General features: G+C 40.7%; 1 protein-coding gene across 1 annotated transcript in view; it reads right to left on the bottom strand.

The window, feature by feature from the left end:
• The window catches only part of LOC146855445 (stabilin-2-like), a 1,201,024-nt gene that overhangs the window by 553,928 nt on the left and 633,464 nt on the right, over positions 1 to 13,632 (bottom strand). The window contains 1 exon segment of the mRNA XM_085653243.1: positions 11,505 to 11,600. Coding sequence (XP_085509369.1) covers positions 11,505 to 11,600 — 96 coding nt within the window.

Here is a 13,632-nt window from a genome sequence, read left to right as displayed (position 1 = left end):
ATTGGCAATTTCATTTCTCACTATTGCAAGTCACACAAAGAGAGTTGAGGTGTTCCCTACATATCCTGATGGCCCATTACCAGGCTGATGTGCCGTCCTGAGCTAGAGTGGTGGGAGGAGCGGTCACCTGGACCTGAATAGGGCTGTGCCTGGCCTCCCCCAATGCTGTCACCACCCCCCTGGAGTGTGTCTGGAGCCAAGACTAGGCCGGACAAGAACTTGTGCACTACAAAGACAGACCTTTGAAGAATGCCTACTTCAAAGGCCAAAAGGGGTATACGTATTGGAACTAAAACTCCAGACTTTTAGAACTCTTCTGGATCAAGAGGAACCTCTGCTAAGGAGAAGAGCTGAAGAGCTGTGAGGAGGAGTGCTGCTCCTTTGATCTCTGTTGCTTTGCTGGGTTGGCCTGCTGTTGTTGCTTGCGCTTTGTATAGGAAAAGGACTGGACTTTGTTTTGCATCCTGCTTGAGAAGTTTCTCCAAAGTTTCTCCAAGGGTTTGTGTGCATGCCTCCTGTTGGAAGTCTTAGGGCCATCGAAAAGTCATCTGCAGCACCCCTGAACTTCACTGCTAGGAGTTCTTACCTGCCTTGTGGTGCCAAATCCAGTTCAGGGCCCTGTCAGTTTGTTCCCACTACAAAGACCTGCTTGAAACCATCAGAATTGATGCATCACCCTTCCAGTGCCTGTTTTTCCGACACAGCACCACTGTGCAGGAGACATTTCCATGCACTGCCGCAGTGCAGCCAAAGACATTGACGCAGCGCCTGTTAGCGGCCGAAGAACCCTCTAAATCCCAGGTTCATTGCACCATGCCTCCAAAGTCCGAGACCCCCGTACTGACTCCGACACAGGCCATGGTGTGCTGCTGAAAGAATCGATGCATCATAGGACCGCGGCTAAAGAAATCGACGCAACGCCTGTTTGCAACCGCTGCATTGACCTCAAGTGCATCTGTATTTACACGTATCGCACCTGTGCGCCAAGTTTTTCCGACGCAGCACCCGCAGACCAGACAAGTCTTGGATTTTGAAGCCTCGCTTCCCCCTACAGTCTGGATTTGATGCATCACTTCCCCTGTGTGCAACAGAACTGACGCATCACCTCTTCAAGGACTCGGGAACTGATGCATCGCTGTGTTTTCCAACACTTCCCTCCTATATGCCTGTTTTGCCTTGTGGATTTTGATAAATCGGAGGTAGTTTGTGTCAAATCACTGCATCCATAGAGTTCTATGGACAGAATTGCTTGAAACCTTTTAAAAGTCATTTTGGTCTTATTTGGTGTAGATAAAGATACTTTATTTTTCTAAACTGGTGTGGTGTCCATTTGTAGTGTTTTCACTGTGCTATTTTGTGTTATGTACAAATACTTTACACATTGCCTCTGAGATTAGCCTGACTGTGCATGGTAAGCTACCATGGAGGTGGACAGGGGTTATCTTAGCTGTGTGATTCCTTTACCCTGACTAGAAGGAAGGGTCCCTACTTGGACAGGCTGCATACCACTGCCATCTAGAGACCCCCATTTCCAACAGATCCTTCCTCTGTATGGTCATGGAACTCCTCAATAACTTGCAATACCCTGATGGTTTATGGCAGTGGGTACTTTACCCAATGTATATCAGAAGATGTTGGCCAAATATATTTCATTATTTATAAGTATGAAATAAGGATGTTGATTATTGGGGTACCACGGATCAGTAAATTGAATGGACATTGGATATGGTACACAATTCCATAAGTGTAGTAACTTTTACCAGGGAAGTATCCATAATGATCAGCATAACAAATATGCAAAGCGAAGATAAATGCAGATCAAATAAACCTTGTCCGGTATTTGCCTTTTTCTGAGGAATACTTTTACCGAGAAGCCTACCATTCAATGAAATAAACCAGAAGGTCTTTGTTCACTGGTCACCAAAATAAGTGCCATAGTTGAGAGACCTCATTTTTAGTCATGTGTTTTGAAAAAGCTTAACTTCTGACAATGTGAATATGCTGGGTCTCCAACATTAGAACTGTTGACATGAGGGAGCATGCGGTAGTTTTGGCACGTTTAGTACTGCACAGTGTTAACAAGGGTAAAATCAATGGTTTCACAACTAAAGGTCCGATAATGCAATATAAGTCAGGAGCCATGGGTGCCACGTGATGGTGACAAACAGCAAAAGACCAGTGAAGCACCATTTTTTCTCAGTATTGTAGGGGGCTTCAAAGCAAATAAATTAGTTTACTGGATGCACTAAAAATTCTAGAATTGGTAGGGCTACAGGATGGAATCCACTTCTACAGACCAAATTCAAATTCATGAGAGAACTCAGAGTCCAAAACTCTGAAGAAGGAAGGATTGTTTCTTAGCAAGGGTTGAAGCTATCTTGTCAGAAATAGTGATGGTTCCAGTTCGCCAGTGTAAAAAAAGATTTGGCTTTTTATTGGACATATTCAGCCCTCAGCAGGCATCCAATGGGATTTATATTATTATTAGACCTTGGGTAATTCAACCAGTTGACTCTAGTAATGCATTTCAAAATTGGCACACCATAGATCATAATAATGATGTTTAAGCCATGGAAATGGTACATAGCATTTGGTCTTCAAGATCTATACCTTTTATTACCTATACAGCCTTGTTACCATCACAAGCACTAGAATTATCAGTTCATAATATGCTTCTTCATTAGCAATTCATAATTCTTCCATAATTCTTCCATGACGACGAGTCTTTCCATAGATTCTGTGCCCTTCTTGTGAAGTAACTGTACAGACAGGGAGAAATATTCTTACATATATAGGTGGGCACTGATTCACTCATCAAGTGTCAGTGAGTTAATCAAGGTTACTACCAGAGTTTATTGCCTTGCTGTTGCTTTGATGCCCTCACCTCATAACTTTAGATTTTTTTTCATTGGAAGGCTTAAGAAAGGGACTTATTATAAAAATATCGAAGATCTAGTGAGACCCAACTGACATTTAAACAACCTAGAAGATGGTGAGACGATGTGGGTCCACTTTTTCCCACATTAGTCAGTCCCCCACTGCAATCTACAGTTGGTTCTGGGACAATTGCAAACAGCCCAAATTACAAAAACTCTTTGTCATGAATACGAGTCCTTTGATGAGATTTTGGCTCTCTAGCATGCCTTGAACCTTATCCAATAGAACTTAAAGATGCTTTAGTTCTAAAACAGGGCAACAAAGCAAATTTTTCTTCCAGAGATATTTTCAGAATTTCACTTAGAACAAGATGCATTATCACTGGTTGCATGAGAGGTTTGATCTAAGATTAATTTGTAGGTTTGAATGTACAACACACAGGGTTTGTGTACTTATCACGTTCAGCTTTGTTCCGGACAAGCAAGGCTTTGCTTAAAGATTTTGCCTGCACCAGGGAAGGGCTGAATCATCCAGTTTAAGCAGTTTAGATGGAGGTAGCGCAGCATGCTAATTTCCAGGGCCTACTCTTGAGTAGGCGGTGATTTAGCATTGATTGTGCAGGGACATTCCATTGGGGAGATTGCAGGTCAGTCTTTTTCCTGTGTTGTGTGTGCTAAAAACACTTTATTCAAGGGTTAACATAGGCTTGCTAAACACCTACAAGGCTGATTATAAATCAGTTAATTTGAACGTACAATAAAATCTATCACTTAAACCATTGTGATACTGGATTACCAGTGGTCCTATTTTTACTTAGAAAATAATCTAAAATGTAGCTATTGCATAATAAATTTAATTAGAAGAGAATGCCTCAAGAAAACAAAATGAAGTAATATAAAATTTTTTACATTGAAGCACATTATCAGCTACGGTTTCAGGTTTAGTGAAGACATAAGCAGCAGTACGTTGAGCCTTGAGGTATCTTAACCCTCCTGCCCCAGTCTGAGTCAGAGTTTGAGTAGTTTTCTGCCTTCAAGTAATTGCCTCATGGCCAGGACCGGTGCATCTAGATGGCTTTTGTATGAATGCCTGGCTCATGTTTCCACCCATAAATAGAAGCAGTTAGACTTTGGCATGGAACCCAATAAGCAAAAAGTTTTCACTCTCTTTGCTTGATCTGTCTCATCAGTTTTGTATTGTTAGACATTGATGATATACCTTTATTACTTTTTGCTGGCGTGCCAATTCATAATTTTTGTTCTGTACCTTGAGAAAAGTATTTTATAAATTAAGTGCAACTAAATAAATGAAGTGAAGCAGAATCTGATATCTTAAGGCTGGTACTTAGCCATTCTTGGTACTCATTAGCATCACACACTGCTTATGGCCATGTAGTAATTTATTGTATACATCTTTCGGGGGAAAATGTATAGGGGGTCAGTTTTGTGTCCACTCCAATATGTAGAAAAATGTCTCTAGAAATCTCAGAATATATGATACTGTACCACTTGAATGAAATTCTGCTAGCTACCCACAATAGAACTGTGTCCGTTAATAGCCAAAATGTTTGGGGGAGAGTTTACAACTCTCATTAGTAGGGGCTGGTAAATCGTTGCTAACATATTTGTAGTGGTAATGGCCCTCTGTTCTTTCTGTCAGCAAGTGTTAAAAACTGGGTTTCTGGTAGGAAGAGGTATGCACTCTATCCAAGTAGATTTCACAATTCTAGTCAGAGTAAGTGACAAACACACCTTAAATTAACCTGTGCTCACCCTCTGGTATATTTGCACAGACTAGTCAGGCTTAACTTCAAAGGCAATGTGTTAAGTATTTGTGCAACATTTCAAACAGAAAAACAGTGAACACGCCACACAAAAATAATGCACACCAAGTTAGAAAAATAGAACTTAATTTAATAAATAAAAAAGACCCAAACAACAAAAATCCAAGAAGTAGAAATTGACACATTGAGTTTTAAAGAATAAACTGTAAAATAGCGCTTAGGAGCAATAAGTGCTTAAGTGGAATATCTGGGTGCGCTGGACCGCGTCAAAGTCAAAGGTTGAGGCCAACTCTGATTGAGCGTGGGCCGGATACAGGGACCCACTTAGGCTCGCTGAACACAACTAACTTGATCCTGGTTTGAGTCAGTATCGAGAAAGATGCCGGGTGAAGCCGGAGCGATGCATCAGTTGTAAGCTGTAATTCCTGATTGAGAGGAGTAGCTTTTTCATGTTTCATATGTTTGGAATGGTAATGTTAATTCCCCCTTACTGGTGAAGTTGGATTTAACATTACTGTTTTAGAACTTTTAGAAAGTGGACATTTCTCTTTACTTACTGCTCTTTGTGCCCGACAGCCTGTCCCAATACACGTCTGTGTCACACTGTCTGCTACACTTTGTGCATTCCCTCTAGACAGCCACAACCACAGGAAGGTGAGGCTGATCTGCATTCTGAGCACTCATCTGCATTCTGATGGGTCTTTCCGGACAGGGAGGAATGTGAGTAGCTGACATCTCTACTTTAATAGTCCTCACACAAAGCACTGATTTACCCTCACAGGTAGCCTTGCAGACAGGACTGGGTTGAAAGGGATATCTGTGCACTTCAGAGAGTTGCTTTGAAGTTACCCCATACATCAAAGGCACTTTTGGGTATAAGTATCGGGTCTCCAACCCCCTAAAGTCAGACACTTCTGGATTTTGAGCTGAACCTCTGTCAGAAGGACTGCGGTGCTACCTAAAGGACTCAACTTTCCTTCTTTTCTGACTCTGCTGAAAGAGAGCTTGTCTCTGCCTTCGCTCCATGTGATCTCCAATGGTTTGCTGGTGTGCCTCCTGTTTTCTGTAGTCTCAGGGACACAAAAGACTTCCTGCAATCCTGCTGGTGCTGCTGGGCTCTGCATTCTTTGAGTCCTACCTTTCCCTGAGGTGCCCTCTCCAAGTTCTGGGCCTTATACATCATCTTTGTTTTTACCGTTTAATCTGTCTGACTACTGATAAACAACAGTTCATGTCCATGAAGGATGCTACATATTCGCTATTGCATATTGAAAAGTTGGAACCTTTACCATTTTCTGTGGCCGAATCGAACTTGGCTGTTTGGCTTATTCATGGGTTAATCACACTACCTTTTTCTTTATTTAAGTTCAGTTCATGTATGAAACACTATGCCTTAGGCAGATATGAACCATTGGGTAGTGCTTTTCTCCATGAGGTTTGGTCGCTCCCATTCACATACAGGTGCCTGAGAGAGGGTAAAGAGGTTTATTTAAAAAGGAGAGGAGTGCACTTCTACAACTGATCACTCATTAGTTTGCAAGAATATACAATTGCATGGCGCGTGCAACGTTCATGCACCAAATTTAGCTTGCATTTTAAAGGGAAATCCTGTGCCAGCTATTACACCAACTTTCACATTACTAGTTAACGGTAGTTATTTGCTTTTAAATACTGAGGTGTGTTGCTAGCAGGGATTCTGTACACTGTAACTGTCTCACAACGTGTAGTCTGTTGTAAGAATGTGCTTTTCCCGCCCCCGCATGGGAGACTCAATATATCCATCTGGCCTTCCATGCCAACCTTGAAAGCAGAGTTCAACAAGATGAGCAGAATAAGGGCTCTGGTGAAACATTTGTCCTTCACGTAGCTAACACCCGTAAAAAGGTGCATGCGCTTTTGAATACTGATGTCCCACTTCATTTCGGTGCATTGATTCACACTATATTCAATGCCTCATCAACAACGAGCTTGGCGCATTTTTTCAAAGTTGTGTGCTCCGACCTTGTGACCTCGTTCCAAACTTTATTTGGTGTGATACCGGCATTTTTTCATTCTATGTTTTGCAGCTTCTTCAGCGGGCTCCCATTAATCCTCGCCTTGAGTGCTGGTGTGCTGCTGTTGATTTGTTTGCTCCGCAATGGCTGCACAATCTGTGTCACATGACAGCCGGCGCCCGGCTGCCCCAACTTTGCAACCGAATGCTTTAATACTATGGAACACTACCTCTGGCCACTTGGAGTGTAGCCTATGGATTGTCCTTCCGGTTCTCATACTTTGTGTGCATCCTGTTTTCCATTGCCTATATTGTTCGTTTGAATGGGCCCTGGATTTGTGCCTCTCAAACATGGCATCTCCTGCCCCGGATTATGATCGACTGATGAGTCCCTTAGTGGCTCATGAGTTGGACTGTTCTGGTATTGGGATTATGGCCTGTGCGGCTGCGGATGGAATCCTAGGAAATTGGGATATATGTGCAGCGGCCCATGACTTCCTGACACAAAGTTATCAAGAAGAACACGCAAGTTTGCCTCTGATGGTGCTAGAGGCTCCGGCTATCGAAGAACATGTATGTCATTTACTTTATTAGATTGGATGGCTGAATCCTTTACTGATGATTACAATGACTTCCTCTTGGAGGCTGTTGCAACATACTCTGCCTATACGCTGATGGATTAACTTGCCAATTGTCCATCTTCAACACGTACTAACTCAAATATTTTTTTACTAAGTTTTGCTCCAGAATGGGCTGTATACCGCCCCTGCTTGGTCTTTTTATTGTTTTTTAACCTCACAACTTTGAACTTGTCACTACCAATTATTTGGTTTGGCTAAATATGAACTTGGTTCTGTCTCACTAGAACTTGAACTCTGAGTTCCTACAGTTGCTTACCTATTTTGTTCGTGGTCCGATCAAGGGAGGGTGTAGTGAAGACAGGGTTCTGCCTGCACACATTGCTATGTTAGCATAAGCGTTTTAGAAGTTAAACGCCATCTTGCCACTTTGCACCTTTTGCACACGACACCACTGCTAACTGTTATTATAAGTAAAACTGATTGCTTGCTTTTTCTTCACATGAGAACGGTCTGTTTTTCACATCCCTAGACTTGCACCGCGACCTTAGTCTGAACACTGTGTGCAGAAGCGTTCAAGGTCAAATAACAATGTATGCTGTTGAATTCAGGTTGATCGGCCACGCTCTAGACGCAACAAGCACACAGCTGCAAATATCTGAAACTCGGGTGCCTTTAATATTGCATTGCATGCATTATACTGGCACTTGGAGGAAGCCTTTCCATCTACAGAGAGCGTTGCTAATCCTGTGATGGGATTCACGTAAGCTGATCTTGGAGGTATGGGGTTCCCCATTCAAACCTAGAGACCTTCTATTATTATAAAACTAGCTTCTAGTCAGGGGAGGGTGGTACACAAGGCGCTACAAGACCTGTTTCCACTATCATTATAATATGATTTCTCCCTTTGTGTTTTATGGAATTTGTAACAATGCTGATTGTTTTATTTCTAATCATTTGCCTGCTTATGTTAGCCAAAATACTGCATCTTAGAGCACGTAGTTAAAAATAAACATTTTAAACTTTTCAGTTTCTCTGATTACTCACGTTGTGGACTGATATGAGAATAAAAACAAAAGAGTTTTCTTGATTCCCACCGTTCCTGAGAGTAACCTAAGTTGCTTGTTCTGGGTTGTCTAATCATTGGTAGCTTCGCTGTAGTACGGAGAACGAATGAGACACTGATGCTAGTCGGATAGGGGTTCTGGGTACTGAGGGGAGTTTTTTGGTACACCACAATTCACTGAGGTCCTGGTTTCCTGCGCATAGTTCTGTGCATGAGCAGAATCCCTGCAACATGTTCTTCTGTGTGTGTGTGTGTTGCACAACTACTTCACACAATCGCCTCTATACATATGCCAGACTGCTCAGTGCCAAGCTACTAGAGGGTGAGCACGTGCTACCTTTTACTGTGTATCTAGCTTACCCTGACTAGAGTGGCGGCTCCTGCCTGGCATGGGTGCTTACCTCAGCCAACAAGAAATCTCATTTCTAACACTGGTGATCACCAGTGAGGAAAGGACTTGTGTTTGTATACCATATAGTAACTCATTGTTCACTACAACTTTTTACTTAGGCCAATATCAACCTTTTTCAATTCTCCCTGTTCTGACTTCTTTTGGTTTTTCCAAACTCTTTTTGCCTTTATTCCTCAGTTATGCCCACCCGAATGTGGGGTCTTTGGGATCCTCTGCTTCTTTGTGGCACGTTGAGACACAATAGATAGTCGTATTTAATCTTGAACTGTGAAGTTAAGTCCTCAAGTTGACCCACAATAGTAGAGACCCCACGCAAACTTGTAAGGCACAGGCACATTTGCATGCTAGGTTTGGGGCGTGGTATATGTAGCGGACTGTGCATCACACCGGTATGGTTATTGATGTTTACGCCACTCAATATTTTATTCTGTGAACAAAGGTGTGGCCCATTCAGTATCATTTTATCTTTGTCACCCACTCATTAGAGTAGGTGACAAATGTGGACCTTTTTGGTCCACCGAGTACTCCAAACCCTGTTCCATACAGATTGTTAAGTTGAGTTTCTTTAAAAATGGGAGTGCTATATTTAAGTGTACATATATTTTCTAACTCTACAGCAGTTTGCTATCTCCATTAGATTTCTGCTCTCTCTGGGTAGCTTTCCCCTTGCACCACCTTCGCCAATTATTCTTACGCCTTCAAGAAAGTGGACCACATCCTGGGTTGTGCCCCCAAAACAATCGTTGGCGATCAGTGGATGGGTGTATGAAGACCACAATCTTGTTGTAGAAGGACAATCTGAGTGTGACAAACTATCAACTGTAAAATTGATGCAAACGTGCACTATATGCGAATAGAGACAATTATGTATGTTGGTTTGAAGATAAAATAGTAAATAGATTTGAAGTCACATGATAATGCGAAGAACATTTTTGCAATTTATTAGTTGTGCACTATTATTTGTTGATGAATTTTGTTAATATTTTGTGGCTGGTCTACGACCCTAGGACTACATGTTTTAATTAGCTTGCATGGTGAAAGGTATGACTGGTATGAATGAAGTATGCCTGTGAGATGATTACATGTGTGAATTAATTATATTGCCTGTTGGGCTGGGTTGGTACTGCTCAGAGAGTATTTTTTTTACTAGCATTATTAGTTCTTGCTTGTATTGTATTTGAAATAAACTTGGCAAATGTATATGTGAAATTTACTATCTATGTCCTAGAATGTGAGATATATGTAGTCATACAAGCTAATAAATAATTTTCTTAAATAGTCAATATAGTGGCACGAATTAGCAGTTTGTTGTATTCCCATTCAAATTCAGGGTAGCTTGATGGACATGGAAAGGAGCCAGGGACACCAGAATCAATTCTAGGAGAAAACTATTTGTCCAGCTTAATCAAATCCTTACAGTAGTCTAAAATTATACAAATGGACTCAATTATCAGAAAGTTACATAGAGCAGTAATAGCACAGTTAAAACACCCGCTTCCTTGGGTGAGAGTATAAAAATATATTAGGAGATTAACATATTTCTGTTCGGTTTCATGTGAATTAGAAGTTAAACAATTTCTCTGACTTCAGGGACATTCATGGTTCTATCTAAGAGGAGTAGAGTGATCACAACAGGTTTATTGAGGGGGTTATTGATTCCATGAGCCTGCACAATTCATATGCAATTTGAGCTATTGAGGTGGATGAAATAGCAGAGGATGTATACTTCAGGCTACTAATCCCATTAATCATGGGATCTGCAATGGTGTAATGAGCTGCATTCACAAGACATGTTTTCATCATGAATTACATTTTTCGGTACCTCACCACAAGTAGCCTGACTATGCATATCAGAGCCTTTGCACGCCTCACTTTAATGAGGATCCAGAATAACTTCATTTAACTGAACAATGCAAACTCCCTCTCCCTAGGTCATAAATCTAGATTGAACATTGGCATTTGAGCTTGTTGTTCTTTGTATGTGATGCACACACATGTCAGGGACCTGCTTAAGCATCAGGGTGATTGAGAGTTTATAGATGCTCTGGCAGAAGTAAATGACAAGCCTTTTCCACACTCCCCTTAAAAGCATGCTATGCCTCTCCGGAAGGACAGATAGCTTGGCAGCAACACTTGCAGGTGATCATTTATAACCATATCTACTAATTCAAGATGATCAGCACAAACTTAAGAATTCAAGAATTGCTCTTATCTCTCTCACTTCAGCTCTCACGTTTCTGTAGCTTGAAGGCACCTAATTTAGTGGCACTAAATGAATGCAATCTTACTGTCCTAATATAATTTATTTCTCAATATCGTGGAAATGTTCTGCATGCTGATCTTTGGTCACTGAAGGATTTGACTCAATTACTGTGCTGCATTTCCTGAATATAGGTCACGTCTAACTATATTTGTGGGGCTGCATGCTAGACAGGCTCTGACAAATGTATGACGTTACGATGCAGTCTTCACACCACGATATTTTTACAACGCAGTCATTACAATGCAAGTCGTTACAACGACTTGCGCTAGAGGTGCTGGACTCAGGAATAGTATGATTTACTATTCCAACTCCAGCCTACGTAACAGTAGGGAAGGTGTTGGAATAGTAAATCATACTATTCCTTAGTGTATAGCACCATCCAGTGCAAATCGTTGTAATGACTTGCGTTGTAATGGCCACGTTGAAGGTATCTTGGTGTAAAGACCGTGTTGTAATGGATGTCTCCCGGCTCTGACAGGTCTTGGGCATTCTTCAAAATGTTACAGAGATAGTATCATGAAAAAAACCTTACCAATGTCACAGTGGACTCCCCGCCAGCCAACATAACACTCACAGGAGCCATCCCCGTCTATCCCTTCACTGCATTTTCCATGGACACAAATGCATTCTGAAAGACAGAACATGTTTTTGTTATTAGTTATAACGTTTAATGACTGCTCACTTGAATGGAGTATGCACATTGCTTTTAATAAAATAAAAATAGCATCAAATATTTTTAACACTTCGACTTTCATTACGTCGAAATTGAAATGAATTCCATTGAAATAAATTAAGTGTACCTTTGGTGTGGAAAGCAACATTTCGTATTTTTTGTACAGATATGCCTACATTGTCTGTAACTTTCATCGACACACTATAAACCAACCATATTTTAAAAAGAAATGCAATTATGTGAGTGAACTCAATACCATTAATCCATATCCCTTAAAATTTAAACTACCAAGCCTTTATCCCTATGCCCCAAACCTTACAATCTCAACCCTAAACCTCTAACCCCGTAACTGCATATTTTAAATCCTATATAGCCAAACTCCTATAACCTTAATCTTCAACACCTGACCTCTTAATCTCTAATACCAACACTCCAAATGTGAAACCTTTAACTCTCCACTACAAACTATTATCCCTGTACCCTAAACCCTACGCCTCTAAACCCATACCTTTAACCCTTATAGTACCACTTAACATCTACATCGTAACCCCTTAAACCAAACCCCCTTACCTCCAACTCTTAATCCTATATCCCAAATACTTAACCCTATATCCTAAATGCTTGACACCCCACTCCAGTTCCTGAAAATGTTATTTACATTTGGAATGTAGATTTTTACTGATGGAAGTCATTTAGGGGTCAGTGTACCAAAAACAGGAATCCCCTGAATCTAGATAACAGTTCCAAAGGCAGGGAAATTACAATAATTTACAGACACAACCCCTGGGCAACCTATTCAAAATTAACAATACAATATAAAGTTCAGAGGAACATGTGAAAGAATATGCATGCTTTATTAATTCGTAAGAATTAGTTAAAAGGTCGAATGTAATCTTGTTCTAATCAGTGGGGTATACAAATGTAAGCAAAAATAACATCATATCTCATAACAAACAACTGATACAAAAAATGGTAATACTAATTAAAATAACAGGTTACAAAAAACACATGATAACAAAATGAAAACCAATAAGTGGCCAGACAAATAACATACTAAACCTGTAAAAACATTGAATATCGTAGCTGCAAACACCTGCTTGCTCCTCGCTACCGCTGGCACTAGGAGGTGGCAAAATCAGTGCCTGGAAACACAGGAGCAGCTCGTTCTAATGGATGTCATTTGGAGCTCCACTTTCCGGGTTTTCTGTCAAATCTTTTATTACCTGATTAGTGAATAATAATATTCACTATTTGTGTTAAAAAAATGGAGTCTAATGAGAGGGAATATGATTATATCTGACAACCATGGTATGAAGAAAATGCTTTTTAATGTATGTTTTATGCATGCTTGCAGATGAGTGTGTCTATCTGAGAAAGAGTGTGTGAATGGTGTGTGATGTCCCTTCCGCTACCCCTGGCATTTTGGTGAATTGACACCCATGTTTGTACTCTTCCTACTTAAATATATTTTTGGGAACAAACATTTGGGAAGTGTTCTATTTTCTAAGCACATCTTTTTCGAACTAATAATTGAGAAATGTTATTTTTAGAAACATTGCTTTCCAAGCTGTGAGCCAATACCAATCTGTATGCATAATTGAGCTGATTGAGTTTTACGTATGCATTGTTTCCCTCTGGTGGGTGAAAAGGAGCAACATGCTGGTGTGTGAAAAGTTATAATTGCAACACCTTTTACAAAAAGGAATGTCGGAGCACTCCATGTTATTGTGTCAGGTGAAATGTTTACTGTTATATCGTCATAATTGTTTTACTAGATAACTACATCTGTATGCTATAACTGGCAGTGTTAGAAAGTCACCTTTTTGGCCTGTTCACCCCCATTTTTTTGTGTTGACTGACTCTGGTGGTAGCTGACTCTGCCTTGGGCTCTTCTAGTCAGGGCCAGTGCTATGTTAAACACAAACACATACATTAAGGTACACGTATAATTAGCATGACCTACAATACCTACCTATAAGTCCCTATT

Source organism: Triturus cristatus, chromosome 4_1 (genome assembly GCF_964204655.1).
Source record: "Triturus cristatus chromosome 4_1, aTriCri1.1, whole genome shotgun sequence".
Classification (NCBI taxonomy): Eukaryota; Metazoa; Chordata; class Amphibia; order Caudata; family Salamandridae; genus Triturus; species Triturus cristatus.
This window is presented reverse-complemented; position numbering and strand designations above follow the sequence as displayed.